This window comes from Fukomys damarensis, unplaced genomic scaffold (genome assembly GCF_012274545.1).
Source record: "Fukomys damarensis isolate Sample0158 unplaced genomic scaffold, DMR_v1.0_HiC HiC_scaffold_25, whole genome shotgun sequence".
NCBI lineage: Eukaryota > Metazoa > Chordata > Mammalia > Rodentia > Bathyergidae > Fukomys > Fukomys damarensis.
The window spans coordinates 24,941,281-24,963,613 of record NW_022900937.1 but is presented as its reverse complement, the minus strand read 5'-3'; the positions used below and the strand labels follow the sequence as shown (position 1 = coordinate 24,963,613).

General features: G+C 39.4%; 1 protein-coding gene across 3 annotated transcripts in view; it reads right to left on the bottom strand.

The window, feature by feature from the left end:
* Peak1 (pseudopodium enriched atypical kinase 1) overlaps positions 1-22,333 on the bottom strand; it is a 157,366-nt gene that overhangs the window by 9,812 nt on the left and 125,221 nt on the right. For all 3 annotated transcript variants that reach the window (XM_010626153.2, XM_010626160.2, XM_010626166.2), the window contains one exon: positions 16,567-17,312. In XM_010626153.2, the coding sequence (XP_010624455.1) occupies positions 16,567-17,312 (746 nt within the window). The remainder of the gene's footprint in view (positions 1-16,566; positions 17,313-22,333) is intronic.

Genomic DNA, 22,333 nt, shown 5'->3' with positions numbered 1-22,333 from the left:
GGTCATTAGGTATGATCTTTTTTTTTTTTTTGGTTCCGGGGATCAAACTTGGGATTTTGAGCTTGTGAGGCAGGCAGTGGAACCACTGAGCTAAATCACTGGCCCCAGTATGATCTTTTTGATGATTCATTGAATTCTCTTTGCCAGTACCTTGTTGAGGATTTTTGCATGTATGTTCATTAAAGAGATTGGCCTGTAGTTCTCTTTTTTGGTTTGTTTCTGGTACATTATACTGGCATCCTTTATTTGTAGAAAATGCCTTAGTTCTTCCTTGATTTCTGCAATCCATTGTTTATTTAAGAGCATATTGTTTGGTTTTCATGTATTTGCATAATTTGTGTTTTGTTATTGATTTCTGGTTTCATTGTGCCATGATTTGATAATATGCTTGGTATAATTTCAATTCTTTTATATTTATTCATTACAGAATACACCTAACAACAGAATACACAACATGCATATTCTTCTCAACAGGACATGGAACTTTTTCCAAAATAGACCATTTACTAGCCAATAAAGCAAGCTTCAGTAAATGTCCTAATAGGAATTTTATAGCTATGAATACCCACAATGCACAATGACCTTCTTTGCCTTTTCTGATCAGTTCTGGCTTGAAATTCACTTTGTGTGAATACAGGAAAGCTACACCTGCTGTTTTTTGGATTTCAGTGGCACAGAATATTATTTTCCATCCTTTGATTTTTAGTCTATGAGTCTCTTTTTGGGTTAAATGTATTTTTTATATGCAGCATACTGTTGGATTTCATTTTTTGATCCATTCTGCCAGTTATTAAATGATAGGACATGATTCATTCCTGTCACTGCCTTATTTTTCTGTTGCTGGTTCCCTATCTCTCCCTTCAACTTAACTGTTCACCCTAACTGGCATATTCATTCTACTGGGACTCCTGTCATTGTTAACTTTATTGTTTCTTTCTAGGATATCCTTGAGAATTTTTTGAGAGCTGGTTTGGTGGTCACGAATTTCTTTAGGTGTTCTTTATTCTGAGAATATCTTATTTCTCTATCAATTTTGAAAGATAGGTTTGTAAGATAATATCATCCTGGGTTGAAAATTGTTTTCTTTTAGGGTTTGAAACATTTCACTCCAAGCTCTCCTGGCCTTGAAATTGTGTTGAGAAGTCCGCTATATTTACCTTTATAATTGATTTGTTGATTTTTTTTTTCTAACCTTTTAAGAGTCTGTTCATGTGCTAGACTTCTGGGATTTTGACTATGATGTGTTCTGGAGAGGTTCATTTCTGATCATGGCTATTTGGGGTTCTATATGCCTCACTTACCTGTATGTTAAATTGTTTTCCCTCACTTCGGAAGTTTTCTGCTTGCTATTATTTCAGTGAAGATATTTATAATGCCATTTGTGCGGTCTTCTGATTTGCAACTGTGCTGTCCTGGTTCCAATTAATCTTGGTCTTCTTTGCATTATCTAGGGGCTTTTGGATCCTCTTTTCTTGTTGCTGAGGTGTTTTTCATTACTTGGTCACCAACAATGGCTCGCTCTATCTTCTAGTTCTGACACTCTGTCCTCACACTGATCACTTCTATGCCTCTACTTTCTGTAGAATTTTTAATCTCCCTAATTTCTACTTGGCATCTTTTTATGAACTCTGTTTTCTATGCTGGTGATTCATGTTTGTTTAGCTCTGCTAAGTTTTTATTTTTATTAGTATGTATTGTAGACTCACTGCTTTATTTAGCCCATTATCTGTTTACTTATCTCTTCTTTGAATTTGTCAAATGCCCTATTGATTTTTTTTTTTGGTCTTTCTGATATTATTTAGAATAATCTGGCTAGGTGGTTTTTGTTTTCCTTCCTTTTGATGCCCCATGGGCTTTGGTGGAGCTGGGAGTTTTGGGAGGTATTTATCATATTTCTATCTGTGTATGTGGGTAGACTTGTGAGTTGATTATAGTGGAAAGCTTTGTTTCTAGTATGGAGATATCTTTAGTTAATGTCTACTTTTCAGTGGTATCCTCTGGGTACAGCTAACAATTGGTCTTTGCCCCTGTCCCACAATCCAACCACTTCTGTTTGCTTGGGATGGCAGGTTGTGGCATATTTGGACCACTAGCCAGTTCTGTAAGAATGGGCTGCAGTATTGTTAATGATCTCGAGGCATTCTAGAAAACAAATTGACATCCCAAGAGAACAAATTAATAGCAACAACTATGTCACCTTGGGTATGGTAATAAACTCATGCATCAATTACAGCATCAAAGATAAACTGAATATTGACAGATCCTAAGGACCCATGTTATATCACCCTTAACCGCAGAAAACAGATCTATAATTATAGCATGAACACTAAAACACACCATATACTGACCTACAGTAAGTATCTACTACATGGAACAACTTTACCCCTACTAATAATACAACAGTACTTGACACTAATAGCGCAATGTTAACTAGCTAACTAGTGAATCATTAAAGCTTAGTAGTTATTGAAATAAAGGTAAAGGGGGTGGAGAAATGGACAATGATAAGCAAAATTTTAAAAATTAATCAATGGTATATGAAACAGAGGAAAGAAAGTGAAATCAGGGGTCCAATTGAGTTAAAGGAATTTAATAATATCAGAGAACAGTAACAGGAGAGAATAAACAAGAAACAAAGAAAAAAACAGGAAATAAAAGATAAGAAAGAAGATAAAAGTTGAAAGGGAAAGAGAAAAAAGGGACAAGGAAAAAAATAAAAGAGGAAAACAAAGGGGGAGAAAATACCCTCCCCCCCAAAAAAAACTTGTCAAAGGAAAAAGAAAAATAGAAAAAAAAAAAAAAGATTGAGAAGAAGGAAAAATTCCTCTGTTTTTTCCTGTTTTTTGAATGAGTAGTTTCTAGGACCTGCAGTCTTGGAATCCAGCCAGTTAGGATTTTCTCTGCCTAGTGTTAGGGTGTATGAGTTTTGGAGGTGCCCACCCCCCAGCACCAGAGGCCCCCATGTCTGTTCACCCCAGACTGTGGTTACTACCCAAGCCCAGGCATGTCTTTGCTCACACTGATAGATGGGAAATGCCACCAGCTTTCTGGTACCTGCTGGATGTTGGCCGTGGGGTGGGGTTCAGCCGGACTGCTGGACTTAATGTTGACACTCTCAGGGTCCAGCTGCTCCTTATAGGCCTTGTCCTTCCCAGTCTGAGCTTACACTTCTCATGTAAGCCTGTATCTATGGGTGGTCAGTTCCCTATCTGTGGTGCTTTCCTGTGGTTGTCTTTCCCCCAGTCACTCTGGAAAGGTAACACTGGAATCCCTGAAGCTGCTGGCCATATCCATACTCTCTCCCTGGGTGTTCTGACTGACAAGGCTTACTTTCTCTCCCTGGGCTTTGTCCTCACCCAGGATCAAGTTGGTTGGTTAGTCTACATCTCTGTTGCCTGGTGCCAAGAGGAAGAAAAATGTGTAGCCAGCTGGGAGTTGGTGGATGTTGTACGGGGGCTGCAACATGACCACTGACGGCCTGCCTGTTTTTGATGGGGGCCTTTTACTATATATTTAAAAATCCTACAGTAGTCATCCTTTAGTTGTGTAGGAACTGATCCAGCACATAGCACCATTAACCTCATTGCCAGTTTAAATACTTTGCTCAATATCACACTGCCCGCTGGAATGAGAGTGAGAGGACACTAGCTCTTCAATCTTCCAAAAGTCTATCAAATTCCACTCAGTTAGCTGAATGAGACTAAAAGTTAAACTTTAACTATGTGATTCAGAGCATGATTAATGAATTTCTCTGGGTCACAGTCTCACCAATGACAGGTCCAATATAAAAATACTGAAGCCTAGTGTGGTGACCTACGCCTGTACTCCCAGAATTCTGGTAGGCTGAGGTAGGAGGATCATGAGTTTGGGCACAGATTGAGCAATTTAGCCAATCCTGTCTCAGAAATAAGAAAAAAAGGAGGGCTGGAGATGTAGCCTAATGCCAAAGTCCTCGGTTCAATCCCTAGTATTAAAAAAATGAATTCATAAAAACAAAAAATCCTGAAACCACACCTAACTTACCTGACAGTTGTGAGGGTTAAATGGTATCAAGTATGTAGAATAGGGCTGGGGATCTAGCTCAGAGGTCCTGTTGCCCGCCGTGTAAGTGCAAGGATCTGAGTTCTATCCCCAGTACCAGAAACAAAACAAACAAACAAACAAAAAAACCCAAACGTGTGTGTGTGTAGAATACACTGTATCCCACAAAGCTGTACAAATATAACACTGATGATTCAGGCAACTTGCAAATGTTTAAAGTGATGCAATCTTATAGAATCTTCATATCTTTTCAAACAAATACAGTAAGACAGAACAATATATCTTTGAGTCCTGAGAGCCATTTGCCACAGCAGTGAGGCTCTCTGCCCACAGGTTTGATAGAGGCAGCTAATAAGTGACTGTTAAAGGTCAACACCATGATGCCAGGGTCAGCTCTAACAAGTCAAGAGCAGCACACGTTCAGCCCAAGTTAAGCCAGTCTATAACTTTCACAGAGGCTGGTTTGGCCATGCCTGTCGTTTTTTACTAATCTAAGCCACACAGAAAAGACTTTGCCACTTGGTAGTTTAACATTAGAAACAGGTAAGATATTCTAACTGTGATACTCTAATTTTATCTAGATGCATAGTTAAACACAGACATACACATTTTCATAAGGTCCTCCAGAGCTCTGGGAGTAGATAAGAACATGGACATAACAACTAGAATTTATGTTTAGCTTCATAGATCAACTTGAGATAAAGGATCAAAGTGATTTACGAAGAAGAAATGATAAATTGTTGGCCATTTTGGATGCTCTGAAGGAAAATGGCTTTGCCTAGAGAGCCAACCAGAGTGGGCAGCACTTCCTTATCTCTTCATTTTACCATACAAAGACAGGCTGAAGAATAATGGGTCACTCTAGTTTAAGGGCAAATGAAAACAGAAGAAGACTGGAGTGAAAGGGGGGTGGGCTATGGCTTTTAATTGGTTTATAAACATGAAGCCAGTTACAACCCAAACACAGAATTATGGAGATATCCATAATAGGATTTCACACAATGAGTACCTCATAAATCTATATTATGGACCTTGCACTGATGTTAATTTAGGTAGCAGTATTGTATTATTCTATGTATCACACAGTAGTCATTTTTCAAATATTAATAACTTGACTCATTTTCTTAAAAAAAACAAAAAACTAAAAATGACCTGACTTCAGATGATAAATTTCTAGTCCAAAAGTTATTTCAGAAAACAAGCTGCTCTTTGCAGAACAAATGGTCAGGGTTCTTACTGCCTGCTTCCCTCCCCCAATCCAATATTTTCTCTATCAGGGATTAAAGTAACTTCTTCCTGACTTCTGATTTTCATTAATCTTACTTGAAAGTAATTCACATTCTTTCCTTTTAAAGGGCAGATGGACTGAACTAGAGGAATCTTAAGAAAGATTTTTACTTCCTCAAAAGAATAACTTCCACAGGGCTATCACACTCCCCCAAATTAAAAAATAAGAATAAAACTGGAGCTAGAATAGTCACATATCTTCACATAAAATTTCTTTTTCTAATAGGAAAAAAAATCACAAGTTTTATTTTGACTATGTATGGGAAATGCTGCCAATTCTGGCAGATTTTGTGCTTGTCTACATTTTCTGAGAGGGAAGAAAGACATGGTGAGACCTGAGCCACAGAGAGAGACACTAGAGGGAGCTGCAATATCAGTATCCAGGTGTCATTTACTTGTAAATTGTGTGGCAGGAAAGCAAAACCAGGCTGCTGAAGGGTGAATCTTCTTGTAAAATACACCAGAGACCTCTTTCTGGGCTTTTTGGTTCTATGGAGGTGCAGATGGTGGGAAAGCTTCCTGTTAAGAGCACAAACAGGATGAGATACTTTCTCCCAGGATGAGATACTTTCTCCCAGGGTGATCTGCTCTCCTGCCCACAGGGCACGCCTGCTGGAGCTGCTGTCCAGAGGAATCAGGAAAATCAAAGGTGACACACAGCCAGGTAGCTGGAAACCCCCCAACCTCATACAAATAACATACTGTTTGGGTTAATAAAGATCAGTGAGGACACGGAAGAAGAAGGAAAAACACTGGTTGCTTTCAACTGAGCATCCCCACATATATCTGACAGCTCAGCACTCCCATCTGCAAGATGCAGCATCCTGAGCATCTGGACAAGACTGATAAATACAGGAGTGGAGACCCTCAGCCACTGACAAATCATCTTGTTGGAGGTGAAAAAACAAAAAACAAGTGCTCTGATGATAACAAGCAAAGTACCTTCTCCAGAGACCTTAGAACCAGTTCACAGCACATAACACTTGGGCCCAATCTTAACAGGGAAACAGAGATGGACAATGAGTCCTCATGCACAACCTGAAAAGTTTAATTCTAAATATTCATTTCAGGGGCTTATTTCAGGGGCTGTGCTGCTCATGGCAACTGCTCTGCATACCTTTGAGGCAAATTTACCATTACAAAGCACTTATGTTTGTAACAAGACCTTCAACCTCTGACAGCTAACTCCATAAAACAGACTATGGGGCAATTGACTGTAAAGCTGCATGATAAGCAATAGGAGGGAAAAGGAACATATGTGTCTAACATGACTGGTCATTCCAGAATGCCCTCAACCCCTGGGACCAGTACAGAGGAGCTACATCTCGCTGCCTTTTCAATAACATTCAGTTTAAGGCAACAAAGTGGGGGGCAAGGGAAAGGGTAGACACTGGGCAAACCCAGATGGCATGATGAGCTGTAGAATAGTGGTCTCACTGTTGCCCTGAACCTATCTCTCAAGGGCTCCCTCACGTGTTGGTGTTTGGAGTACCTGCTCTCTATCTTCTTTCTTTACTGACACAATCCCTTCGGCAGCTACCCTGCGTGTGCTGCTGCCTTCCATCTGCCAATGTAACCCACACCGATATATGCGATGGCCTACTTGACTTCTCTCCATATATGTTCTGTCCCATTAATTCTTTCAACAAATCTGAACTCTTCCTTCCACCAAGCTCCCTGCTGCCTCGGTATACCCTCTTCTTATGAATGGCTCTGTTGCCTGTCCCAACATCTTGATGAGAAACCAAGTTCACTCTGGATTTTTTCCTTCATCTTTACTCTCTATGTCAAACTGATTTTGTTCCTAAAAAACCTTTTAAATTATCTTTTTTCTCTCTCTGTGTTGTCACCACCATCACAAAATCTTTCCACTGGCTCTCCCTGAGCCTATCATGGTATCCCCTCAAATATACCTTTCACATGGTCATAGAGCCTTCTTTTTGGTTCGTTTTGTTCTGTAGGACTGCAAATTGAATAGCGGCCTTCCCACTGAGCTACATCTCTGGCCCTTTGGTTAGTTTTAATTTTGATACAAGGTTATATTAAGTTGCCCAGGCTGGGCTTGAACTTAATCCTTTTGCCTTAGCCTTCCAGTGTTCTGGGATTATAAACCTGAGCCACCAGGCCTGGCTACAGAAGCATCTTAAAAGAATCTGATATTGCTTGCCTAAATTTCCTAGCAGCTCCCTATTAGCTTCACAAGATAAAGTCCCCCCATCCACTCCTTTTTACCTCCCAGCTCTTTTCCATTTGCTTACTGAACTATCTGTAACTAGTTCTGAACTCCTACCCATCTTTCATTTGGGACCCCCCTTTCACCTTTCATTTGCTAGAAAGATTCCTACTTATTCTTTCAGAGACCTTTTCAGGTGTTACTTCTGTTAAGAGAAAGTGCTAAGTACTCTATAAACTCCCTGTGTTATTTCCTTATCTGGTACATGCCTCTTATTATACTTAGCACATTTTTGTGTGAATTAAGAGCAGATACTTGTGTATTTAGAGCCTAGCACAGTACAAGGCACAAAGTATGTGTTCAACTCATCTATATAAACTCCTGCAACAGGCCACATTGGATTCAGCGTGGCCATACGGTTTTTCTATTCAAGAGCAGCTAGAACGTATGAACAGCTTCTGCCAAACAGATGGAAGTTGGCAAGAGAATGGAGAGGGGGCAATGGCAGGCAAATCTGAATAAGTGATGACAAACAACCTGACCCATCACTGGGTAAAACTGGATCAGTGAGGACTGTCTGCTGAGCCCATGCTGCTCTGGAGGCTAAGAGATTCTGGACTACACAAAATTGCACAAAACAACATGGCTCTTCGTCGTTCCATTCAGTTTTCTCTTTTCCCTAAAGAAAGCAATAATTACACAATACAGGACTCTTCTGAACTAGTCTACATTAGCTTTTATTTTTCTATTATGGGCACAGTGTGCCTTCAGCCTACTTCTACTTTATTGGCAGGGAATCTCATTTCCATCTCACACCACGCATTTTACAGTGCCTCAGTGAACCTTAAGTGAGATGGATATTGTAGGGAATGAATTGTAGAGGGACAAAATGAGAAACATTGAAGATCACACACATTATACCATCTGTGCTATTTTGTCGCATGACACAAAAGCACAATTGCAAATGGGAGAGTGCAGAATGAAAACCTGCAACTTCTAAATTGATACTCAGTTTTTTTGAGTCCAAACTTACTATAAGAACACAGGCTAATTACTGACTGACATTAACCCCTCCATCTGCCTGGAAGGAGAATTGCTTCATGTGGAGCTTCACAGGCAAGATGTCACACACTCAACCCAGTGCAATTATATTCAAAATGAATTAAATGTTTAATATATAAAATGTTATCTGGGCCCCAAATACTCAGGACTCCATACTATATGAGACCTGTCAACCAGGCCACATATTTTACAGCCTGAATTACTGCAAGAATGTTCATATGCCCAAGAAACCCATTTTGGAGCCAAGGAAAGAAATTCAAGAAGGCAACTGTATAAGATTTTATCACTTTGACTTGTAGTACTCATCAAATCTTTTTACTCTCCCATTCAGCTTATGGGTGAAAAAAAAACAAACCCATTTGCATTCCTCAGGCAGTAATGTAGGCTGATAGAATGATGCCTTGCAATATTCACATTAGAGAAACCGAGGCACAGAACAGTTCAATAACCAGCTCAGGGCTCAGATGAAGAATTCAACTAATTCCCCAATTTATAATTCCCAATATGTCCCCTTACCTCATTAATTAAGGCTGTGGTGCCATTTTCCTGCTAGCTAATTCATTTTGATTCCAGGTTAACATGAGCACCCCAAGCATCTCTTTCCAAATGAGCCCCCAGGTGAGATCCTTTAGCACCTCTGTAGGCACTGGGCCATGAAAGGAAGTGGACACTGGCATGTGAAGCAGGGTGCCGATTACTTTCTGTAAAGCTGAAACATTGGGTACAGTTGTGTTGAGCAATGAAAGTGGAAGTGGTTTCCCATCTGGTTCTTCCTTACCATCAAGCTAGTAATTAGATCTTGTGCAGACCCTCAGAACTACTTATAAGTTACTCGGGTTAACATTTTTTCATTTAGTGTCTTGCTTTCTCAGCATCTACTCAAATGATACAGAGAGAGATCTGTAGTTAGAAATGGAGTAAAAGATGCTGGTTTTCACAGCTCACCTCTACTTTATTACAAAATTTTAACAAGGATCTGACCCAGGTGGAAGGAAATGACACTTGTCACAGAGAAGTGCATCCTTCCCTAGGCTTCATGTGCCCTTTCCTTGAAAACAAAGAGCCAGATTAATTTAAAAGAAGATTCCTATAGGAGATGTGCCAATATTGGGACTACTAGGGAAAACCTCCCTCAGATTATATATATATATTTTTTCAGCTTTAATTGAGTTTATTGGTACATTTTAGGGATACAGTACAGTTGCATTCATTGTTGGGATCTTGTACCTCTACATGACAAGTCTTGGTTCTCATTTTTTCCCCTTGTCCCTGCCCCTCCCTTCACCCCTTCCTCCCCTCCCCATCTACAACTACTTTATTTCCATCTTTTCATTATCTCACATTTTTTTCTTTTCCCTTTTTACCCTTCCCTTCAGATTATATACTTTTACTTATGTGAAAAAGTAGCATCTTTGAGCTTCTTCAAAGTAGCTTTCTTGAATATATTATGTGGTTTCTCATGGTAGCATTTGTTATGACATGATCTCGTAAGAGAAGGAAAAGAAATGTGCCAGGGAGATCGAGCCATAATTTACCAACATCCACCCTGCTCCTAAGTGAAAGACGGGCCTTTATCTGTTTAGGAACAACACCAAAGCTCAGGAGGGTGAGTTTGCTGACACAAGCATAATTAGCTGGGAAGGTTCTGTCTGCCTAGGAGTCAGGAGGCAGCCAGCTGTGAGTCTAAAGTTCCTGTGCAAAAGTGATTTTCTCCTCTCTGGCCAGTCTCCTCCTATGTAGAATGGTAAAAACCCTGCTAAAGTTGACTTTAGTCTACTTTGATGGCTTTGCCAGTGCCCACTCAGATTCTTTGAAAAAGAGAAAAGACAAGGTAAGTTTTATTTAGAAAGCAGGGAAGTTAAGTTCATGCTTAAGTCTAAGCTTGATTTTATTTAAAAAGCAAGGAGCTCAGGGCTGGAGGACAGCCAACGGGCTGGCCACAGAGACAGTCAGTCTCATCTGCTGGGTGATGGATTGCCAAATGGCGATGAGAGGATAAAAGAAGCAGGGCTCTGAGATGGAAACAGGAGTTGAAGGTAAGATACTGTTTAGGAATCAATTTGGCCATTCCTTCTTAAAACCTACTTAAAAGGCAGCCTGTTCTCGGTGCCTCCATGGCCTCTCCACCGCATTCTCCTCTAATTCGCTTCTCTGGTGCCCTCCCAATTATCCCAAGACCACATTTGCTTGAGATTTAGCAGTGAATGAGCTTTTGCTTTCTTCTGAGCCCACATTCTGCTCCAGCCCTCTGAGACTCTGGACTCTGGCTGTGGAACCCTGCCTTTTGCTGCTGCTTTTCCAATTGCTCCTGCTCTGGGTCACTGAGAGGTATGGGCTTTTTCCCACTTTGCAGACTTTTCACTATAGTCTTTTGTTTTCCTACAGTTTGAATTAAATCAACTTATGAGAGGACCAGGAAACCATATTTCTAGGCTTGAACTCTCTTTCTGAGTAACCCATGTTTTTATCTGGCTGCTGGGCTTCTCTTAGTTTGGCTGCCCCACTTAAAGGCGCCAGAGAGCTCATCCTTCTGGCTTTTCTTTTCTTTCTTTCCTTTTTTGAGGCAGGGTCTCACTATGCAGTTTAGGAATCAATGTAACTGAGGCTAGCCTTGAATTTATGGCAATCCTCTTGCCTCAGCCTCCCAAGTGTTGGGATTAAAGGCATATGATACCACACCTGGTTCATTCTGGCTTTTCTGATTTATATTTCAATTAATGGTATTCTCCTCCTCTTGAGATTGTTCTACCTTGAAATGTTAAGCAAAGTTGCCCTCAACTCACATCTGGCCACTCACTAGACATGGCCTACTGCTTTCCTCAGCACTTGAGCCACCTGCCCTTCTCTTCCTCTGCCCTATTTCAGGGAAACATTTTTACCAAAAATCTTGCAATATCATAATGACTGGCTTCCATGCTTCCAGTCCTTCTGGCCTCTTCTATCACAGCCTTCTTCCAAAATCATTAATCCTGTGTTATTCTTCTATTTAAAAATCCTTAGTGGCTTCCCACTAAATACAAAATAAAATAAATCTCTTAAGCTCATCAAAGTCTCTAAATTTGGTACTCAATCTCTCTACAGTATTGTTTCCCACTATTTTTTCTATATACTATAAAGAAGAGTAAAAAGTGGATACCAGAGTGTCTTTTTTATTGGGCCTGAGATAAGTGTTAATGACGTCTTATGTCCGTTAGTCTCTGTTCATCTTACATCTCTGTAGACTGCTCTGAAACTTCATTCTAATTTGTCTTAAGAGTAGTTTATGCTTCTGTCTTTCTCAGTGGAATAAAAGCTCCTTGAAGGCAATATTTTGTCATACTCATATGTATTTCTGTAAATCTGCATAAATATGTTTTAAATAGTAAGGCATGTTTTGAAAGGTCAAAGCATATGTTGAATGCCCACTGAGTTCATGATATTGTACCAGATGCTGAGAATGTAAGGATTAATAAGCCATGGTCCATGCCAAGAAGAAGGTCAGATTAACAGCAGGCAGGGAAGGCATGTTCCTATAATTGTATGTAGTAGTCCTACCTAATTGTACAACTCAGCACAATGGTACAATGGTAGAGAAATCCTCTAAATACCCTGCAGATACACAGGAAAGAGCTCTCAGCAGGTACTCAGGAGATCACAGAACTGGACCAGGCGCTTTCTTGGTACATAAAAATGGAGGAATAAATAGCTACCAGCTAACATTTATGGAATACTTCATGCTGTGCCAAATGATGCTCTGAGTACTTTGTATATCACTAGGTTTACATTGACACCTGTGATTTTTTTTTTATATTGGCTTTAAGAAGAATGAATTTTTTTTTCATTTTATAGACAAAGACATCGAACTTAGAAGAAAAGGCAAGTAACTGGACTAAATCAACACAGCTAATATGTAGCTAGCACCATACATTTAAACTGAGGTCTGAGCCAGGCATGGTGATGATGCATACCTGTAATCTCAGCATTTGGGGGTTGATCCAGGAAGACTGCTGAGTTCAAGGCCAGTGTAGGCTATGTTGGAAAACCTTGTTTCAAACAAACAAATAACTCATGTCTAACTTAAAAGCCTAGATTTTAGCCATTTTGTATTTGGGAACCACCCGGGGGTACTTACTTACAAATGCAGCTTGCCAGGCCTCCCTGCCTGTGATTTTTGACTGTGGGCCTGGGATGGAGGCAAGGAAATTACATTTTAAATGAGGACTCTCAGATGATTCTGAAATAGGTTGTCAGCAGATCACAATGCAGAGATTCTTCATTGTATCACAGAGTCTCCCAGAAGAGCAGTCCAGACAGAGGAGCCAGTGTGCGCAAAAGCCAGGAAGCATGAAATAGGAGCTATTTATAATTTATGCTAGAGGATAGGACTACAGAAATGAATAACTAGGGAGACCTGTGCCTTCAAGAAACAGCATGAAATGATTCCAATATCTAACACTTTAGTGTTTTTCATTGAAAAGACCTAATAACATTTTTATAAAAAACAAAAATCATCTGTAGTTACCACCACTCTAACATAGGAACTATTTAAATATTGCTGTTTTTTCAGGTCAATTTTTTAAAAGTTATAATCATCCTATTTAGCATTGTATGAGACTTTACAACAAATGTTTTTCATTTTATATAGTACTTATAATCACCACTTTTAATGGCTACAAACATTCCACTGGGCTGATGTGCCACAATTTATTTGTTCCTTTAATATCAGGCACTTAATTTGTTTCTGATATTTGGCAGCACCAAAATTCTTGAGGCTATAACATTTTATAGTCTTCTCTCATAAATTTAAGGATAAAAAAGTTTATATATTTGAAATAAGAAAATACATGCAGAACCTAAATCTGCTAAATATTAAAAAATAATAGTGATCTATAGACTATGAAGCAGTCATTTTTTAAACAACACATTATTAAGTTTTATATATAATTTATAGTTTATAAAAAGAATTATTTTTTCCATTCTGAAGACTGGACTCTGGGCTTTCACACTGAGGTACAACCTCAGCCCTTTACTTTTTATTTTAAGACAGGGTCTTGATACTGGTCAAAATTACAATTCTCTTGTCTCAGTCTCTCAGAATTCTGGAATTATGGGGATGCACCACCATTTCCAGCTTAAAAGCACTTTCACTACATAAATATCAACATTATAACAATCTCATGAAGTAGGCAGGGCAGTCAGTATACATCAATGTGAAAACCAAGAGAGATTATATGATGACCTGCTTAAGAATTCAGAAAGACAAGAGTCAGAGCCTGAGCTCAAGGCAGATGATGCCAAAGCTCTTTATTCTGTACTTTAATGCCTTTTAGATTAAGATCAATATAATTAATAAAGCTATTTATGGTGAATAAAAATAAGAATAAATAGGAAATAGGAAAATGTATAAATCCAGAAGTAAGTCCTGAGTTAAAACTGCCTACTTTAGAGCAAAAGCAAACACAATTCCTCCTATGGCCTGAACCATTAGTCTTCCCACCCCATCCTATGCTGAAGCCCCAATTTCCACTGTGCCACACACAGAGGCCAGTAAGCAGGCAATAGGGGTAAAGAATCTGTAAGGGGTAAGGTCAGAGAAGAGACATAGAGAGTTGGCATGCTTGGTTGTGGTGATATCAGGATACAGTGAAAGGGTGGTTACTGTGAACCAGTGAAAGGACCTGAAGGGGAGACAGTCATGGCCTTGATCTTAGCTTTTCCAGCCTCCAGAACTGAGAGAAAGTAAGGGTGATTCTAATGTGGTCTCTGTTGGAAGCGAGCAGCACATCATTGGTAACCAAAAGAAAGATGATTATGAATCCAGCTGAAATGTGTTATAATGTTTTGTAATAGACATAAATTGTATGATAAAACTGGATTTTTAGCTGAGGAGATCTAAGCAGAGTGATGAAGGAGCAACTTGGCTCCTCCTGAGCACTTATAGTACAATGGGAAAGAAGACAAGATGAACTGAAGAATGAATTCTTAAGCAAAGCGGAATGAGAACTTAAAAGATGTGGAAAATTCTTGGTCTATCCATATTGCAAAACCTGTGAAAGATTGTGTTTTACAGAACACGAAGGATGTGAATATTTTACAAAGACAAACACTAAAAGGACTTGTTTGTATGGACCAACTTCTGGCTTCTTTTCTTTATCTCTGCAAAAGTCAGGTTTTTAAGAGTTTATTTCTATAAGGTTGTATGATCAGTTGGGCACTTCTGGAAATGCCCAGAGGATCTTCAAAGAGATATTTATATTCAGTATTTACTGTAAAACATCCTTTCCCAACCTGCCAACAACTCCCAGTATATAATCACTTGTCATCTGTTCTTTTGATATTGCTTTTGCATCATTACAAGCAAAAAAATCAATACTAGATCATTGATTTAGGAAAAAGACAAGATTGCACAGCAATAATACATAAAGTTAGTCAACCCCTACCTACTTCTCAATGGCTTTGAAAGAAGAGATAGTTCAGTGCCCCTTTCTGAAATAGATACTCATTCTACATTGGTGATCTTGTAGCAATAAAAACACAAGATAGATAAGGCACCATAAACCCAATTGATGTAACAGCTCTTGTATGGTATACAGAATCTCAACATGCCTTTTTAGATCAGCAAGTAATATATGAACTGAGTCCAGATCCCCTCTCTGTAGTCTGACCTTCAATTTAATTTGACTGTGTGGACTAGAGCAGAGACACTCTGCCAGTGACACAAGAATGCAAGTGCTGCATTTGTGGTAATCAGCCAGCCAAGGGTCTGGCCCAAGCATATATTCTGTCTTGATAGACAGGTAAGGCCAACTGTTTACCTTATCCATTAATTTACTAGATACCATTTGGTCTTTCTAAGCCAAATTAACAGGTAAAAGTCATTTAGGTCTGTTAACTGGTTTTGAACCAATGAGTAGAAGCAGTGAAAAAGGAACTATGGGAATGGAGAACATTAACGTTTACACAGAGCTTTGTGTTTTTCAAACCCTTTCACTTGCATTATCTCACTTGATCCGCACCTCAATCCCATAAAGTAGAAGGATTATCATTGTAAACATCTGAAAGAGGAGAAAATGGAGTCCCAAAGGTTGCTACCTTTTAAAGTAGGGAAGAGCTAATGGTAGAAAAAGAAATGGGCACTTATCAGGGAAAGTCCTTTATGATAGGGACTATTACTGACAATACTGAGTGTCAGAGTTAGGGTCTGAACCCAAATCTTTTGGACACCACAGTGTACACCATGGTTTTTATACTGGTAAAACCTATGGTTTACTGTTATAGCCAGTATAACTCAGTGATAATCCTTGATGTCAAGAGTTCTAGATATCTTGAGGTAGTGGTTGTCTGGAAAGGGCAGTATACCTGACATGCAGGACAAAGTGTAGGCTATGAGTCAGAGATATCTATCCAAGGTCTACCACTTGCTTGCTGTGTGACTCTAAGCAAGCTTGTTTACCTCTGAGCTCTATTTTCTTCATGTCTCAAGTATGGAAAAAAGACATTACCCTCATAGAGTTGATGACAGGATTAAATTATATAAAATAAAACAACAAATATTAGTTACCTCCTCTAGAAAAAAACATTTCTGCAGGAAGCAGGGGAGTTACAGAATAGGCAGCGACAAGGGTCTCTTATTTGGAAGATAATAAAGGCAGAAAGATAGAGTAGAAGGTACATGACAGATCTCATTTTTATATGTAACTTTTGCAAATAGCCACTACTCAAGGTCTACTTCTTTTAAGAAGACTACTCTGACTTCTGGAGTATCAGTTAAGATCCAGGGACCCCGTAGAATTCTTGCTCATCTCTAGCATACAGTATTCTTTTAAAACTGTCTCTTTACATTATCTCTTTTCTCCTCTAAATATGAACAAGCTTCTTGCTTATTAGAGTACCTGCTGGAAGGTAGAGGCTTACTAACTGGAAGAATGGAAGAACTGGAGGAAGGAAAGGGGGAAAGAAGAACGGATTCATCCCAGTAACAGCATGTTTGCCAAGACTAAAATGAGATTGTAATATTTTCTTACCTTGACTGCATAGTTATTAAGTGGATCTTTCGCATACGAGGCAGTGTAGTAAACAGCATCACCTGCTTCACAACATGGTTTGTCACTGGTTAGCCTAAAGTCTGACCAGCTGTCGACCCCAAAACGGAGCTGGTCTTTCTGTCCAGCCATGAAGAGGTCTTCACATTTAACAGCCAGTTTCTTCAAGGCATCTGTATGAAGGCTTCGGATTTTACCCACCACTTCCTCCCGATTTTCAAGTCCTCGATAAAGTGCTTGTCTCTGTGGCTTCTGGATGCTTCGGCCCTGTCTACAAGATGGACCACGCCGGCTGGTCAGGGACTCCATGCTGTTAGAAAACCTATCTTTAATACTGAGAGTGGTTAAACTGGAGATGCTATTTGCAGTAGAAGGGATGGGTCTCTCCTTGTGCAGAGGTCTCTCCAAGGAGTCATAGGACTCAATGTCCAGTCCTTTGAGTTCAAAGCTAATGGAAGAGCCAGCACTGCTGGCATCCCAGTTAGGATCGATATCATAGGTAGGATTAGCCATGACACAAAGGCTACTTTCCAAGGATTTCTGGAGGTCTTTGGAGATTGGCTCTGTATTGGCTCTTATAATCATTTTCTTTGGCAGTGGGGGTGGTGTGAATTGGGAAGAGTTTGGTGCATCTTGGTCTGTTTTCCCTCCAAAGGCAATGGCATTGTCCAAAGCTCCCTTGGGCTGCCGTGGATGCTTGGGAGGTATCATAGCCGCTCTAGATTGCCCTGTATTATTTTAAAAGAAAGAAGAGAAAAAAATCATTAAATGAAAATTTCTATTTCATAACTGAAACAAGTAGAAATGAGTGAGGTAGTTGTGGGAAATATAAGACTTAGTGCTTTCATTCAAAATGGGAAAACAACCACAGAACAAATACCTGAACATTGAAGCTATGAGTTCAAGACTTGGAGGGAACAACAAATATAAATAATGTTTCAACATTTCTCTGCCAGAGGAACAGGCACTAATTTGGGTGATGGGCTTTGTTTTAAAAAAAGGATCTGGACTCTCCAGTCCTGCCCCAAGAGCACTATAATTCACTACACCAGAATGCTAAGGAATAACAGCCACTCACAGACACTTGCACTGTGATGGAGTAGACATGACAGACTGCAATTAAGGATCAAGAAAATGCTTGGGAGCATTACTGAAAAAGGCTGAAACTAGCAACAGGGATCCATGGGCTCAGAAGATACTGTTTTTTTCTTTTAACGTTGTTCCAAAGAGATTCTATGTTGTATATAGCATTTGTCATTTTACATTCATTTGTATAACACTTGTCATGTATACAGCATTTTCAAGCACACATAAATGTAAATGCATAAGCCATGTAGTTTTATTTTATTCGAGAGGGACTCTAAAATTGTCTAAAATAGTATATAAAATTCGTGTGATTGTGGTAAGTGTACAAAGTAGACAACTGCTGTTCCAGACAGTCATTCACAAACTCATGTGGCTGTTCTTATTTGGGGGGCATATACACATCATCATTTAAGAGGTACTACTTTTGGAACTTTTATAGTGAAACACTTATTTCTGTTGAGTGTCTAATGCTTATGCCTTGAAGATAAAATATGTGGGTTCAATGATATCTTCAGAACTTATGTAATGAAGAGAGGATACAATTTTTTTAAATCAGAGAATATACCATGAAACTTCCATAAACTTTATTACAATTGGTCATGTGATTAAAGTGAGGCCTTTGGTCAAGATCTCAGAGTTAAAGCATAACTCCTTGTTATGAACTGAATCACCCACCCCCACCGGTACCTTGTGAATGCAATCTTATTTGGAAATAGGTCAAGTAAGGATGAGGTCATTAGAGTGGGCCCTAACCCAATATCCTCACTGGAAGAAAACACCATGTGAAGACAGCAGCAAACAGGGAAAACAGCATCTGATAACAGAGGCATGGACTGGAGTGATGCAACTGCAAGTGAGAGAATGCCAAGGGACTGATGGCCATTACAAGGTGCCAGGCAGAGGTGAAAAAGGATTCTACCCTGTGTCTCAAAGGGAGCATGGCTTGTTGACAGCACTCTGACTTCAGGTTCTTATCCTTTGTAACTGCCTGAGAATACATTTCTATTGTTTTAAGCAACCCATTACAATCTTCATTATAGCTTTCCTAGGAAACTCCCACTGATGATCACAGAGTGGAAGATAACGGGTAGCATAAATAGTAGGAGTGGTGGTTTCCTTGAAGAAATGCCAAGGATATGCACCGACATCAACTGACATAACTTCACTGATGAATTCAACAGAATATTCAAAGAGTGCTAACAGTTATCCTTCGTAATCTCTTGAAATACAGGGAGGAGGGAGTACTTTATACCTCCAATTTTAAAGGGCCAGCATTACCTAGATAACAAAATCAGACAAAAACATTACCAGAAAATTGCAGACTAATATTTTTGAGGGACACACATACAAAAAAATCCTTCATAATATACTAGTAAACAGAGTCCAGCAACATTTCAAAAGGATTGTACAACATAAGATGGGATTTTTCCACGAATGTGAGGTTCATTTAACATCTGAAAAAGATCCAGAAAAAGCTCTTGATAAAAGTCTAGTAGCTTGCCAGCCATGGTGGCGGACGCCTGTAATCCCAGCACTCAGGAGGTTGAGGCAGGAGGATTGCTGTGAGTTCGAGACCAGCCTGGGCTACATAGTGAGTTCCAGGTCAGTCTCAACTACATAGTGAGACCCTGTCTCAAAAAAAAAAAAAAATCCAGTAGCTCTTCATAATAACACTCAAAAAAGTAGAAGCTGAAGGGAACATCCTAAATCTGATTGATAAAGGGCATCTTCATAAAACCTCTAACCTTGGGAGACAGTCTGGTATTTTCTCAAAAACTTAAACATAGAGTCATCATATGAGGTAGAATTTCTGCTCCTAAGATATATCCAAGAGAAATGAAAATATATATATCTGTACAAAAATTTGTACACAAATGTTTATAACACCATTATCCACACTGGCCAAAAAAGTGTAAACAACTAAAATGTCCATTGCCTGATGATGGATAAACAAAATGTGGTACAGCTGTAACACTGAATATTACTCAGCCATAAAGAGGAATGAATGAATTACTGATACATGCTACATGGATGAACTTTGAAAACTCTGTGTTAAGTCAAAGAAGCCAATCAGAAATGACCACAGGTTGTATGATGCACTTCCATGAAATATCTAGTAATATATAAAGTCATAGGGGCAGAGCATATTAGTGGTTACTAAGGACTGGGAGAATGGGGAGTGACTACTATTAAGTTTCTGTATGGGGTGATGAAAGTTCTAGAATTAGCAGTGATGATTGCAAAATTATGTGAATACACTAAACTCACTGTACCCTCTAGAAGGGTGAATTTTATGATATTTAAATTATATTTTGGTAAACCAAATTGATCCATTTCTATAAAACATCATAAAATTTAATTGCATTTTCTAATTTCTCAGTATCCTTAACATCACCAAGAAGGTAGGAACTTGGCCTTTATGGACTCTTCCTTGATAGTAAAGCCCTCTTCCCAGAACTGCCCTTGCTCTATTTTTCCTTGGCTAATGTGAAAAGTCAGAACCATGTTTTATAAATGAGATGAGTTGGTTGCTTTATAACAAGCCCTCACTTTTCAGTTGTTGACCCAGATCTCTTAGAAATGAGGCACCACAGAGAAGTTACAAGTAGTGAACTCTACCAGCACAGGCCCCTTATCATCCTTGCATGACTACTATGACAGTTTCCTCTTGTTCCAGTCTTCTGCTACCCTCACCTCACCAGCTACTAGAAAGATCTTTTTTCAAATAGCAAAGCCAATAATGGCACATTTCTGCTTAAAGAATCCTGTCCTCAAGATCAAACACAAATCTGAGTGAACCAAGCAAGTCTGTCATGACCTGGCCCTGGTATCCTGTTTTTCTTGCAGCATTTCTTCTTGCATCCTAAGTCAGTTTGCAATTTCTCTAGCACTCCTGGCTACTTTCTTTACTCTTCCTTCATGCTTTGTGTCTTTGCTCATGCTAATCCTCTTCCAGGAAAAGTTTTGCACTGCTCTCATCTTTATTTTGGAGGAAGTGGGGCATTACTGGGGACTGAATCCAGGACCTCACAAAAGCTAGGTAGACACTTCACTCAGCTTTAAACATTCTGCTTCTGGAGAGTGTTTCTTACTCTGTTCCCCCAAACTGACCTCTCCTTCCCTGGGATCTCATATTACCCAAGGAACATTTCCTTCTAAGCACTTAACAACATTTGCCCCAAGCACCCATTGGGTTCTCCACAGGGCTGCTTATAAGGGTGGGGGCTGGGTCTCATTTGTGTGCCAAGGAACAAGCAAGAATCCAGCTGACAGAGAAATGGAATAAAGAAATAACTAGAAAGATGAGCCTATTTTGTCCATTTCAATGCGTGCCCTAGAAAAAGCTTTATGAGCTGCCATTTACTATCCATTTCTCCCAAGCAGAAAAAACAAAAATAACTTGACACAGAAGGAATGAAGGGTTACAAAAGTGTTGTTTTTTTTTCTCCCTTTTCCTTTTATTACCTCACAACCAGCAAGTGAGACAGGCCTATGACATTAGCAGCTCTTTAGTGTTTATCACAGGGGTGGAAGAAGCTGACCATGCTATTTTCCACCATCTACAGAATAAAGTACAAACTCCTCAACAAGTTGGTCAAAGTTCTTTGTCTTACCTACCACTCTTTCTCATCAGCCCTTGCATGCAAATCACTCACTTCCCATTGTTTCTTTTTAATATGCTCCCTTTCCTTTTCCTTTTTTTGGTACTGGGGATTAGGCCTACGATCTTGTGTATGCTAGGAAAGTGCTCTATAAGTTTCAGCATCCCCCTTTCCCCCAGTATCAGGGATCGCACTCATGACCTTGTGCTTGCGAGGCAGGCACAGCGCCACTAGACCTTTTTATTTTGAGACAGGAACTCACTAAATTGTCCAGACTGGCCTGGAACTTGGAATCCTTCTAACTCAACCTTCTGAGGAGTTGAGATTATAGGTGTGTTTACCTTCATGACTAGCTATGCTCCATGTTTTTGTCTTTACATTTTTGCTTTAGCAAAGGTGTCTGCCCTGCTCAAATGAAGCCTTCCCTACTCAAATTGGGAACTCTCATTCCTTCCTCTCTGTTCTCTTAGTGCTTTTTTCTCAATGATAGTAGTTTAAGCCTTTTCTAGCATATGTCTTTGTATTTTACATGTACTTAGAACCTGGTGTTGTTTGAGGTACACACATGTGTGCAGTAAGTGGCTGCTTGGTAGAGTCACCAGAACTGGCCATCATTCAAATGGAAATGAGCAGCCAAGGGAGCAAGGAAATAAAGAAAATTTACATGGCTTCTCTTCCCAAATAGCAGTATATGATCTCCTGAGAACTAAGGAGATTTCCACATGAGAATCAGAAACTTATTTCTTCCGAATGAAACCACAAACATTCCACAGTCCACACAAGTAGGTCAGGACATTCTTCTAAGTTTAAAAGTGCTTTTTGTTTTTAGGTTATTTTTCCCTCCAAGAAAGACAAGTTTTCCTAACTGAATTTCAATCATCTGGGTCAGTGTTTAAAAAGTTTGATATCTTAGCTGGTTTTATTTTAAACTTTTAATCCTACATTCTTTTAAGCCTCTGGGACCAGACACCAAGCTCAGTTTTCAGCAGGCCCGATATAACATCACATAGTCTACATTTTTGTGGCATACCAGTTCTCCAAACAGAAAAAAAAAAAAAAAA